Here is a 13,518-nt window from a genome sequence, read left to right on the forward strand (position 1 = left end):
GTAATGTCTTCTTCATTTTGGGTTTTTGTTTTCATTTAAGAAGAAAGCAAATACAATACAGAAGGCTACTGAGAGTGCTAATTAGAAAACTACATGCATAAAGAATGCTCTATGAATACTGAAAAATGGAAAACTAAAACGAGTTCTTCTGCAAGTAAAAATAAAATGACTGTTGTTAAGGAAGAAAAGGATTAACACTGGAGGATGGGAGTAAAGACGAAATCTAGCAACATAAACACATCTACCTGGATTATTAAAACCACAAAATTCAAATTAATATAAATAATGCTTTTAAAAACTGAACTATGAGAATAACCAAGTGGGTGGGAAAAAAAAAATCCAGGATGACTGCACAGATGACAGCAAAGTGTACTCATCCTTCACCTGCAGCCCCATAAGCATCAGGAGCGTAGAGGGCACCAGTGGATCTGGAGTGATGTCTGGAAGCTGCAATAACAGGATCATAGAAACCCTATCTATTACCACGGAACCAGAGTGCTGCAATAGTTGCTTAGATGAACAAGCGAATATTTATCAAAAAGATTCAGCTTTAGCACAAGAAACTGAGTATTACACAGAAGGAAAAAGCTTCACAGCAGTTCTTTGATCATACAGAATATGATTACATAGAATTATGTAGGTTTATGTACACTGGACATATCATGCAGATTTTTTTTTAATTTAAAAGAGTAGATTAAAAGCAAGTATGTTTAAGTTCAAAGGAGAAAAAATGCGTAGACACACAGGCGCACAACTCACACACAGAGAATCCTCAGAAATATCTAAGAAGTTTCACTGATACTGGTCTTCCACTGCAGAGTTAACTCAATTCTACAGAGACAGATCTCGCATACCAAGCATTATCTGCAAAAAGTAACTACTGCACAAACTTACAGTGTTAGCAGTTGACAATTTGTATAAACTTGAGCTCTTGCCTATCTGCACATAAGTCAACCTCAGTTAAAACTCACCACTACGTTGAAGAAAGTTAAAATAATTCCATTTTAATTGATAGTTTAAAATAATTTAATGCAATTAATATTTCACATTTGTACTGTTCTCTTTATGTTAAATAAAGTGTGAAACTGAAACATCTTTGCTAGTTACTATAGCATAAAAGAGCTATTAGCTCTTTAGTCTTTAAAGTTATGGAAAGTGGGAACCACAGGATCCTTAAGGACTTTTGAATAAAACTGGGCACCTTCCTCCTTCTGGCACTTGCATAAAACTGGTCTTTTGGAGATCCTAAAGAAGTAGACTCACCATTGCTAATATTTTCTATCTTAAACCAAGTAATTTTAAATTCATTGTGTTTTTAAACAGTTCATCTTCCTTCAGTTCACTTAAGTTAGAATTTTACAGCCACATAAATGAAACTGGTTTAAACAATTTTACCTTGAATTCAAGTGCCCACCCACAGTGACATAAACCCCAGATATAATCCTATAATTTAATAAATAACTGTAAATGCAAATATTTCACATCTTTTGCGTACATAATGTAGTATAAATAGAATCAAATAATCAAATCAATCATCCTTTACTGGGATTAACATAGACAAATAAAGAGTCATGAAATAACCCTGACATGGACCAAATCACATTTGGGGGAGCACATCACTCCTACCCTAAGCGAACTCCAAAATGATCCTAAGTCCTGGAAAGGTCCAGGAAACAACATTGTGTTTTTTCCATGTAAAAGTTCTCTACTTTTAAAATAAGGTACAGCCATGTGTTTTATTTCCAGCTGAACCTGAAAGTTGCTTAGCTATTTTATTTTGCAAATAGTGCTTTGTGGAATACTTGGTCTTTCAGAAATGTGTCTCAGCACGGAAAAAGAGACAGGACAGAGGATGTCAGAGGCATCAAGGCTGATAGAGCTTGAAGTACAAGCAATAACAGGACAAATCTTTCTATTGCTTTCCATCAACAAGACCTGAAAATTAAAGGTACAATTAAAAATTCAAACTTCAGACATGTACTTTAAGACAATCCTGTCCCCATGTATGTTTGAAACATATTGGACAAGTTTTTAAGGCAGTGAAAGGAAGCACTGCATTGGATCAAACACACCTTATTCCAAAGTGTATTTTCAAGAATATTCTTCGTACACCTCAACTGCAGAAACTGTGCAAGTATTTACTTCTGTTGTTTCATTTTTTTTACAAAAATGAATCAAAATAAGAATTATTTTAAATGGACTCAAAATAACAATTTCTTGGCTAAAATATGGAAATTATACTGGTCTGACAGTTAATATTAACTACATGTAAAATAAAAATAGGCTCTTCCACCTAAATCACAAATCACTTGCTTCTCAAAGTGGCTGTTATCTCCCAGTTTATAATCTTATAACGAGATATGAGATTACACAAACACTTCATAGCAATGTATACAGAGACGTAATTATGTAGCACTTGGGTGATTTTATGCCCCAAAGGGTTTAGCATTTGTAAGCAAAAATTTCTGTGCTGAGAATCAGATGCAATACAAACTACATTCCCCTCTCTAACCCAATGTAAAACTGCCTCTAGCTACAAACACAGAGCCGAATTTGCCTTATTTCATCGTCCACTTCTGCCCTTGAAAAACATTAGATTTAATATTTTGATAGAAGTTAACAGCAACCCGTAAGATGAAACTGGTCCAAGAAAACACTGAATGACATTTGAAATTATTCAAATAAGGAGTCATACCAGAAGGAATCCCAGGAATCTTAATTCCAGGCATAGCTGGTTTGGTTTTTCTTAAACACTGGATTCCTATATACGCTACTTTTCATACTCTGTGCTATCCGACAATTCAACCTACTGTATTCGTTTAGGTACTTGTTTCGACATCTGAATGCACAAAATAAACTCCAATAAAAATAAAATGTCAAGTAGCATCTGTTCCAATGGCCTCTCTTATGGTATTAGTTTAACACAAATTTCTTAAGATAACAAGCATTTGACCAAATATAAAATGCAAAGCAGACCTCACATGCACGCAATTGAAGTCAAGCTGTAAGGTAGCAAAAAACCCACAAAAAGATTTGGAAAATACCCTCGTTTTTAAAAGAAAAGGTAAGTGTGCACTACAACACAGTCTGCCAGATGTGTTTTAGTAAGAGATACACGTTTACTAATAGATCCTGTGTAATGTCTACTTTTAATCTAATTTCCCAATTAAATAGCATCTGGACAAATTAGCATTAGTTATTGAAACAGCTTTCATTCAATTAATCTACACTTTCCCAATAAAACCATGGTTGACAGGAAGCATAGTGCCTTAACAGACTTCCAGTGCTAATTAAGAGTACAGCCTCAATTTGAGATACAAAGCACAAATGTACTGTTTTCAGACTATGTTTAAGAGCCTGTATTTGTAATACTTCACCTGTAAGCTACACTCAAATAAACAAGAGGGATGGATACACAGTGAAGACTAACTCAGACAAAGATAACACCCAGTAAGATCAGTTTCAGACACAATCTTACATAGACAGTTTCATGTTACCAAACAATAAAAAAAACCTCAACAAACCAACACGTAAAAAGACTTCTATCGAAGTTTACTACAAACTTCGCAGTAACCTTGACAAGGACACATGGAGGTGAGAAGCTTCCCTAATCCATAACCAACAACATGTTAAAGTAATTATAAGCTAACGTTCCTATGCCTTGCTGATGTTTCAGAAACCGACAACTGCTTCACAATCTTGCAAAAAGTCTTTTTAAGTGTCAGGCCCATAAGCTAAAATACGAAGTGGAAACAAAACCTTTGCTTACAGCAGCTCTACGAATGAGGACCGAACATGGCTATGCATGCGTGAATGTTAAAGTTTTCAATTCCTCTCTTCCTTCCTATGTAACGACAGCTGCTTCAGTAACTTATCCCTTGTTCTACACAGATGAAAAGTAAACTGCAGAAACGTACTCTAGTTCGTCTACTTGGACTTTGCTTCTTACCTTTTTCATTTTTAGGAAATGGAAAGCAGCCTCAGAATAAATTCTGCCTCAGTAGACTGCTCTCTTATCTGCACCATCGTATTTACTTTATTTAATAGCAAAAAGTCAACATTTTAATGATCTTTTTCACATAATACAGTGATGACAGTGTAGCTAAAGAGAGAGAAAACGGAGTGCACTTTCTTCTTATACGGCAAAATGATTCATTGACTAGGGAGCAATTTTGAATACTAGCAGACCCTAGCTGTTGATGTGGGGCAAGGCAGAGGTTGACAGCCACGCTGTGTTCTTACTCTAACTGTGAGTTAGAAATGGATTATCTAACTGAAACTAAGCAATGAGTGCTGTAAGAGAAATACGTAATTTCAAAAAACCTCCCAAAAGCAGAATTGCTCTTTCAAAAAAAGTATCTAGGCACTGCATATCACACCCCCTTCCAGACTTGGTATTTAAAGTAAGACTAACACTAGCAAAGCATTTATTCTTCAACTGTGCAACCCATTCACACATGGATCAATTCTCCATTGAAATAAGTGGTGAGTGAGCCAAAGGAAGGTAAAATTACAGTGGCCAGCTACAAGCTAAATGGAGGAGGCACGGATTCGTTAGGTGCAAATAATGAAGGGCAGAGACAGCCATGCACAACGAGGGGCTCTGAGTACTTACCAAGGGGTTGAAAAGAGCGGACAGGGCTCGTGTCCCTGCTGCTTTCGCGGCTGGCCTCCCGACTGCAGCCCTGACTCACACTAGGCCGAGGAATGCGGCTGCCTCGTGCTAGTATGATTCAGGGTGCAGACCAACAGCAGCACAGAAGGGAGAAGACATAAGAAAAGTTGCAGTTTTAATGCAATTCTGGTTTACAGTAAGATGAAAGATGTTTTTCTAAGAAAAGACACTGACGACTATGTCAAACTGTAAGTCCTAACTGTTTCCACACACTTTCTCAATTGTGCTGGATTACACCAAGTGTAGCCAGTTCAGCGCAATCAGGTATTTTGGGGGTAGGGAGAAGTGAGGAAAAGTGAAAGAGAAGGAAGAAAGGGAGGTGAGGAAAAAAACCAACTACTGCATTCTGACACCAAAAAAATTAGGTCCATCCTAAATGGACCTTAAGTTTCATCTTAAATTTGAAGTTGTCTCACGCATCAAAGACTAGACTCAGAAAACAGGCACGTTTTAGAATTTCATTGGTATCTATTCCAGTATTATCATTCACCTATCACAGAATGCAACCAGTAGACGTCCAGCACTTGAAATAAGAAGGGCTACAGAGAAACCATGGGTTATTCAGTGATTCTTACCTACTGACAGTCTAGAAGGACTTGCTTCTCTACTGCATCCCTGACTTCGCGGGATTTTGCTTCGCTTTTGTGCAGTTGCAGGATTCACCAACACTCTCTGAACTCCTGTGTTCATCGTGGAAAGTGTGGTGGTTGTCAAAACTCTTCCAGGAGACCCAGATCTACTGCCGGCTGAAGGCAAAATGAATAAATATAAGTAACAGCATAGAAGATAAACAACAAGGGGTGAAATAAATGCTTGAAGTTAGCAGGAAAGTGGTGGTAGATTCAAATGGTCTGGAAAAACTTAAAAAAGGTAAAAATGTGAAATAGAAAACTCTGGTCCAAGTTCTTACAGCACTATATACAGTGTAGATAAAGTTATCAGTGCAAGGAAGGGCTTGGCATGGTATTTAGCATGAGGTACACTCAAGAAACCATAAATCATGTTTCTAGTCTTCATCAACAGTTCCAACGCCCCTATATTATGAACATTGGTGTATTTGTTTTTTAAGCTACGTGGTCTCACTAATCATATTTTCTATTAAAAAGGCAAGAAAAAAAAGAACTGCTAGAAAGCTAAAGGGAATAACTTTAAAGCAGTGATTTTGTAATTATCCCAGCTCTTCCAATGCTACCAATGTTGAAATAAAATAATTTTTCTAATGTTTAAACTCTTCTCCCTTGCTTTAAAAAAGCATGAGGTCTTGAAGCACTACTCCCTGAGTAGTTAAATAAAACGTCACTGAAGACAATTACAATATTAATTGTTCATTTCCGTGGAGGTTACCCCACAAATTCAAAGAAAATCTTCAATTAGTTTTGAACAAGCTAGAAAATGGATTAAGACTCATTTAAGCATTCTTTATTTTTAATTGATCAAAACTGTACGTTATGCAGTGCTATCACTGTTCATTGCAACACACTGTACCCACTACCAGAATATGGTCACTGATCGCTAATTTTGGTACTTCAGTTACAGAAAATGTAAGTTCTAAGCCCTAACAGAGAATCTATTCTTCTTCAGTTATTACCAAACTATACCACCAGTTGATATAAATACACTGTTTCCAGCTGCACAATTCAAGGAGACCAACCAAACAAAAAGCGAAACATCATTTTAACCAGAAATTAATTACATACAAATAGGAACCTTTCATTAATCCTTTAAAAAAGAAATCAGGTTACAGTAAGACCACAGCTATGCTATCAGATCTATAGACTTATCATGCAACATCTCAAGTGAGTTTCATGGATTACTTTTTATGAGGCACAGTTAAGAAAAATACAAGTTGATTAAAGCTTGACCATATGGGAAAAGAAAGAAAATCCCAAACAAAATAAAACATATGCTGGGTGGAAGAGAGAAAACTAAAACAATGCACCATGCATATACTTTCAGATTCATTGTTTGAATTCAAACTTGAAATGATTACTTAGTAAAATCCCTTTTCCAAACTACGGACCTATTCAGCAGAAATGATAAATAAAATATCACACAGCCTGGAAAAAACAAGGATAACTTCTATAGCAAAGAAAGAATAGGGAAATTTATAAAACTGCTGTGTTCTGCACAAATTAATGGTTTGGCAGTTTCTTCATATCAGGGCATTTCAACTTAGACCTGATATTACTATGCTTTCTTCCTAGCCTCCAATATCTTGTATCTCTTTAAAACAATGAAAATATGAAAGTTTTCACTGTGCTGGAGACTTTTAGACTTTCTAAAGTCAGAAACCTGCAAAACTTACTCTCCTCAGAATATACAGAGGAAATACAACCTGATACTTTATCTTCCTATTGTATGACCTACAAAGTGTACCACTACAGCATAAATAAACCAAATAAAGCTTAATATCCTGAAAATATTATGCTAGTAGCAGCTCTGACATACAGTTGTCAGCACTACGATCAATAGTAGATCTAAGTGAACTGAATAATAAAAGAAGGATTACTACAACAGTATTCCAAACTGACTCCCATCTATACTGCCTTCCAAATAAGGATTACATCCAGTTAGGTGAATGCAGCATATGGGAAAAGGTAAGTCAGAATTTCTGCTGAATAGGGCCCTTAAATGAGATATGTCAAACAGGTGATCAAACAATGACGTATACACAAATTCTGTAGACTCTTACCACCAATGGGGTTAGCAGACTGTGATCCTGAGCAAGTGTAAAGGCAGGTTTAGGGTAAGGGTTTTTATAATCCATGAAGAGGGAGGGAGCAGAGCAGATTATAAAATGGATGGCAAATGGAAATAAGAAAGCTTTAGTCATTTCACACAGGAAAAAAAGCCACAAGGGGGTTATGCTAAAAGCAGTGCTTTTAAGTAGTTTCCACAGTTGAAGAATTAAACTCAGATGCTATGCACAAAGCAGATGAGGCAAAGCTGCACAAGCAAATTACAATTCTTCAGCTTTCTAATCAGCAACTGAACAATACTGAAGAATTACATTTCAATTAAACATGAAACTGTAGCCTTCACATTACTTCAACAAAATATTATGCTGCCAAAAAGGTTCAAGAAGTTCAATAGCTGAACAAAAATTACACACAAGGCCGAAACATTATTTTTTTCAGACAGACAGTAAAGAAACTGAGCTGCAGGTGCGGTGGATGACAAAAAGAAATAACCAAAAAACCTCACAATGGCACAACTGAAAAGACTTGCATAGAATTTCAGGCTTTCCTCCTTCAAATTAATCTGAAGTTTAGAAGTAAGAATTTGTTTCCATTCAGAAATCTAACGTTTTCTCTGAATGAAGACTGTAATGTAATTTTAGCACACCTTTGCTGAATTAGCTGACAACCAAACAGGAGGGGAGAGGAAAAAAACAGAACTTGGTTTTTTTCCATAGACAAGAATCAAGTAACGAGCTATAGATTGTATATGCATTTATTTTATGTTGCAATTTCAAAATAGAAGAGGAAGACTAAAGGGCTTCTAAAATCTTAAAAAAGTATCTTTTGTAAAAGCATTCAAATTTGCAAGTCTTTCATAAAATGATCATTGAACAAAACCGATAAAAGAATTGTAACCCTAAATTTACAAAAGCATCTCTGCTACAGTGGTTTCTTAAAAAATAAAAGCTTTTATCCAATATGAAGCTACTTTCCCACTATAAACTGGGGAACTAAAACAATCCCCTTTATGGAAACATCAAGCATCTTGCACTCCACAATGCTGTGAAAATTTTAAGTCACATCAGGAAGCATCACCCAAATAACTGGCACACAGTGCCTGACAATTCTTCGCCTGCCCATCTGTATTTGCCCTGTTTATCTTCCTTAAAACATCTCAGAATTCTTGTTCTCCCCCACTGACAGGATATGAGCTACCTGAAGCCATCAGTTCTGAACAGAAGTAGCAATAAAAGGCTGTAAAAATGCACTCCTGCATTTAATTTTCATGTATCATCACATGTAATCTAGTTATCTCTCTTTAGATAACTCTTCTCTCTTTAGACATGAATACTGGGTAAAAATGAATTATCTTGCGGAAGAAGTCATTATTAATAAAAAGGAACTGAAAAAGCTTCAGTTTGTTTCCCTGAATATAACATACAATTAATTTGTATGACAATGGTCACAGCAGTCTGATATTGCTACCTAAATTTAACCCCTCCTCTAAACAGTTTACCGAACACCATAACTTTTTAAGAATTTACCAAGCTTATTCAAAGCAGAGCTATTTTTCAAAAAGCTTATTTCATAACTTGCCTAATGATAAGTGTTAAAGATACTGCTTACACCTTTTCATAAAGCAAAAAAGTGATTTGATGAGATTGTTACCTTCCTTCCTCCTTAAATTATTAATCCAAATATTCTTTGCTTATAATATAGTGTAGTTATCTTAACACCGAAAATGTAAAACAAGTTTTGCACAACCTTTGTCACAGCCAATAACTTTATTTTCAAACACTTGTGGGATTAGAGCACTGCCGAAGCAAAAAAATCACTTGAGAGAACTTCTCAAGTAACTTCTGTTTTCTAAACACACAAAAAATTACTGTGGATTAGCTGACATTCAGTAAAAAGCTTGTTTTAACCCTCTGATACAAAATAAGCTAAGCAACTGATTATAAAGTTATGGTTTAGTGGTTTTACTCTTTAAGAAGAGTTAAGTAAAGGTAACTGCTGCAACACTAAAAAAGTAGTATATATCCAAGAGGTAGAGTAGTGCCTAGCTTAAAATGGAAATAGGTATATCTGGCTGAAAAATTAAGACTTCTTGAAAAATGAAAAGACAGGGTTTGCAGGTAACACTGAGGAGACCATTCAGCCTACCCATTCCCTGTATTACTTATCCATGTGTCATATGTAACTGAAACGGAAGTTTCCTGCTGTTTCATGTTGGGGAGGTCAGAAATGGGGGGAAAAGAATGTTGAGAAGTTATAATTGAAGACAGAATTTCAGAGTAGATTTCCTCACCCGTTACATTATCTAATTTAATTGGCAAACTAAGACCTAACCTAGTATTTTTTCCAGAGAAAAACAACATGAATCAGAAAAGCATGCAAATACCACTGACCCAAAACACTGAAAAAAATACCTTCATTTGTGTCTGGCGATGATGAACCTAAGGCACAGAACAACAACTCAGTATGTAGCTTTTTTTAAAATTAACTTTGACTGTAGCCATTGGTCAATGAAAATATACTGAAGCATTTGGCCTTTTTATCAAGTATAACTGAAATACATACGCTGAGACTGTGACACCACTTTGGTTCTACTCCGTCCTCTGGAATCTGTTTTAGAATTTCCAATACCAACAGAAGGCGTTGAAAGCTTCGTTCGTACACGGCCTATAAAAGATAGACAGTATTAAATCAGTTTTTCACAATACTGCAGAAAACAAAGCATCAGTAGCATTTACCAATGTTTTCTTAATTTGCTGTAGATAAAAAAGAAATATAATGTAACTCAATTGGCGAAAATTCACTTGGGATAATTAGTAGAAATTTGAACACCTTGAAGTACTTAGCAGTTGAGGAATCAACATACTTCTCCTCAGATGCTACATGTTTCTGTAAGCAATGTCCGCATTATCCTTTAGGCACTCTGAACTAACTACCTAGTTCTTGCTTCCTACATGAACGAGTTCATTATATTAAAAAAGGAAAGTTTATTAAATATAATTAGGCAATCCATACACTAATGTTGATGTATCAGATACACTCTTCTCATGGTTACTTGTGGCTGTAATTCTACTTTTGTTGTCATAAAACTACAGAAATTATGTTGGTTATCTTTTGAATAGGTTTCTGAGGTTTTATCCTAACTTCACTCCTCTTTTTAGAAACCTAAATACTAGCTTTCCTGTTACTGAAGATGCTATTGTTTTCCTGGCCACAGTCATACAGATTTCTACGGGATTTCCCAAGCCTTTTACAGCACTTTGCAAAGACTAAGTACACTTAAGTACTTCTCAGTGACAGCATGATACAAGGGAAATACTACTTTCTTCAACAGATAAAAGTGAGGAAAAGACAGATTAAACTGAGTAACTACAACTAAAACTACAGTCACTTCGCTCTAGAATGGCAAACCACCTTGGTTTTGGGTTAATTTTTCTGAATGTTCCCCATAACATCCGGAGTATACAGTGAAATTACAAAAGAAAGGAAGATCCCAGTTGGATGAATCATAGGTAACTGAAAAATTATTTAGAAAAGAGTACAGTTGCGTACTACATTTCCTAAGCCAATCTCTCAAACAACAGAAAAATAAAACAAAAAACCACGCTAACCATAATTCTTTAAGTTGCAAGAACAAAGCCCAAAAAGCTTGCGCAGGGTGGATCTCGCTCAACAAGTAATCCACTTAAGAACAGCATAATTAAAATATTTTCTAGACACATAGAGTCAGTATTTGACCCAGAAGAAATAGGTACACAGACTGTTATTTAGTTCTAGCCTCTTAGGCTTTCCACAGCAGAATTTGGAGACCAACCAAGTTAATATTATTCACCCAAGTAGAGGGAATAGCCATAGATGAGAGTCTACAAGAAGAGAGTCAGGATAAAGGAGGTTATTCACTAAACTATTAGAAAACAATATGCTAGCAAGAAAGGTTAGCTTAACTAGTCCAAACTCTACTAGTTATCCCCGTGCAATGGCAATGTTTTCCCACTGAGTGCTGTGAGACTGCAAGGCACGTAACTGCATCCAGAATTTGCCCCCAAAACCTAGGAATACAGAGTGCCACTATTTCGATACTGCATTCAATTATCACTTGGAATCTGTTCCATTTTATCAAAGTAAGAAAAAAACAACTTGTATTTGTGAGGCAAATGAACTGTTAACTCACTTGGAGTCTCTATATCCATTCACAAATGACAGGTTTAAATGTTAATAGCATATTGAAAATTAATTCCCAAGTCTCAGAGAGATGAGTAATAGTAGCACCTGCTTCCCAAAGCATGAACACATTTGATGAAATATTCTGTGACAAAATTTGCTTTAAAAAAGAATGAAAAATTATAAAGCTCCTATAATTTCACACTGAAAATGTAAAGCAATGACACTTTGCTGCAGATGAGTACTTGAGAATTAAAATAAAAGCAAAAGAATTTTAAAAATACTACACAACCACCAAGTATTAGATGCATAAGCTACCTGGAGTTATGAACATCTACAAAGCCCCCGAAAGACCATATTCTACTTTTAAAGCTTAATTTGTATCAATGAAAATATGAAGCTGGAAATATTAGCTGTTCTCACAAAATATTTTCTTACCATCTTCAGAAGCTGTTCCTAAACAGAAAAAATAATAAAATACATGATATTCCAAACAATACTGTCTCTGCAGTTCCATTTTGAGATTTATCTTAGGAGTGTTGACAAATTTTATCAAGAGCTCTAAAGCTTTTGTGTTGCAACTCCATTATTGAACTGAAGAAAAATTATCACGAAACATCATTACTATACTGTTAGTGATTTAGAAAAACACAAGATAAAGCTGTCCTCCAAACTTAAGAAAACCACAAAAACATAGAAAAAATAAATATAAGAGAAGTCAACAAAATGACATATACAGATCAAAGCAGACATTAAAAATATTTTAGTGCAAGCTCTTCTGAAAATATAAAACATACTATCATGAATTATCTCAGAGAAAAACAAGGACAGGGTTTCCCATACCAGACAGTGTTAACTGATAGGAACTGTCAGCAGGGATTTCTCTGAATTAAGTCCATAATTACTCTGAAGATCTACATGCACAAGATCAAGTTTTGCTTGGAGAAGTGGATGTAATATGAGCTTGCTGAAACCAGAGCACACTTGAGCAAGTATGCCAAGCTTAACAAGGCTCCATGATAAAATGAGAGTCGGGCAATCTTTTGGCTGACATGAGTACCTAGGAACTGATGGGAAGCTACCTAAACAGCAGCCCTTCCTCTCTCTAAGTTCCTTTGAAACAAATCTGATTATGGAATAAAATATGTATTAGATGTTATTAAAATGTTTAATGTCTCCAAAAAAATCGAAGGGTATTTCCATTTTTGTTTTCCATGCCATTTCTGCCTTGTAAGAGAACTACAATGACTAAGAAGTCTTTCAGTGTCTTTGGCTAGCCTCAACTTAACTTTCTCAGCAAATCTGGCTATGGCTTACTCATATTATACTATATTCAAGGCACTATTCTTAAGAACTCCCTCTAAAAAATAGAAGTCACTGTAAATTTCCATGCTTCTTCACAAAGATCAGTTACAGCAGCCTGTATGTAGGAATGCCTCCAAGTTTTCCAGATCTAATTTTGCCAGTTTCCGAAAAAAAAACAAACCCTAAACTAATCCTGTCCCAGACTCAACATTCTTCCAGAACTGGATATTGGAGGGCAGGTTTTATGCAACGCCTAAGCCAGGCTAACAGCGAGCTGCTCCTCAAAGAGGTGGTTCTGCTTCTCCTCGCTCTCCATCCTTGTGCTGCCACCTGGTTCAGAGGGCTGAAGGCTCAATGTCAGCTCCACAAGCTAAGTAACAGAATACTATTCACCACTTTCATTTCATGAAATCAGTTTTCTGGAGTTTGTTCACCTACAGTAATTGATAATGGAGTATTACAAGGCACTAGTGAAAGAAGTGGTAAAAATAGGTGGCCAGCATTAGTTGGCAAAGGAAAAACAATTAGCTCCTCCTGTAAGTGTTTAGATCAGAGCAGCTGTATCATACAACTACAGCTGGAGAGCTAAACCGTGTTCATTCTGTCTCACAAATCATCCCCACAGGTATCCTCTAGGAAAAAACCTCTGTTATTCTGATCAATTGTGTAGCACTTTCCCTA

At 35.9% G+C, this 13,518-nt stretch overlaps 1 protein-coding gene across 1 annotated transcript in view; it reads right to left on the reverse strand.

Annotated features, from left to right (window-relative positions):
* Positions 1-13,518, reverse strand: part of CLASP2 (cytoplasmic linker associated protein 2) — a gene marked incomplete at its 5' end in the record, with an annotated part of 56,265 nt that overhangs the window by 31,824 nt on the left and 10,923 nt on the right. The window contains 4 exons of the mRNA XM_010181184.1: positions 4,616-4,723; positions 5,251-5,421; positions 9,937-10,038; positions 11,971-11,988. Coding sequence (XP_010179486.1) covers positions 4,616-4,723; positions 5,251-5,421; positions 9,937-10,038; positions 11,971-11,988 — 399 coding nt within the window. The remainder of the gene's footprint in view (positions 1-4,615; positions 4,724-5,250; positions 5,422-9,936; positions 10,039-11,970; positions 11,989-13,518) is intronic.

The sequence above is a fragment of the Mesitornis unicolor genome, unplaced genomic scaffold (assembly GCF_000695765.1).
Source record: "Mesitornis unicolor isolate BGI_N332 unplaced genomic scaffold, ASM69576v1 scaffold47543, whole genome shotgun sequence".
Classification (NCBI taxonomy): Eukaryota; Metazoa; Chordata; class Aves; order Mesitornithiformes; family Mesitornithidae; genus Mesitornis; species Mesitornis unicolor.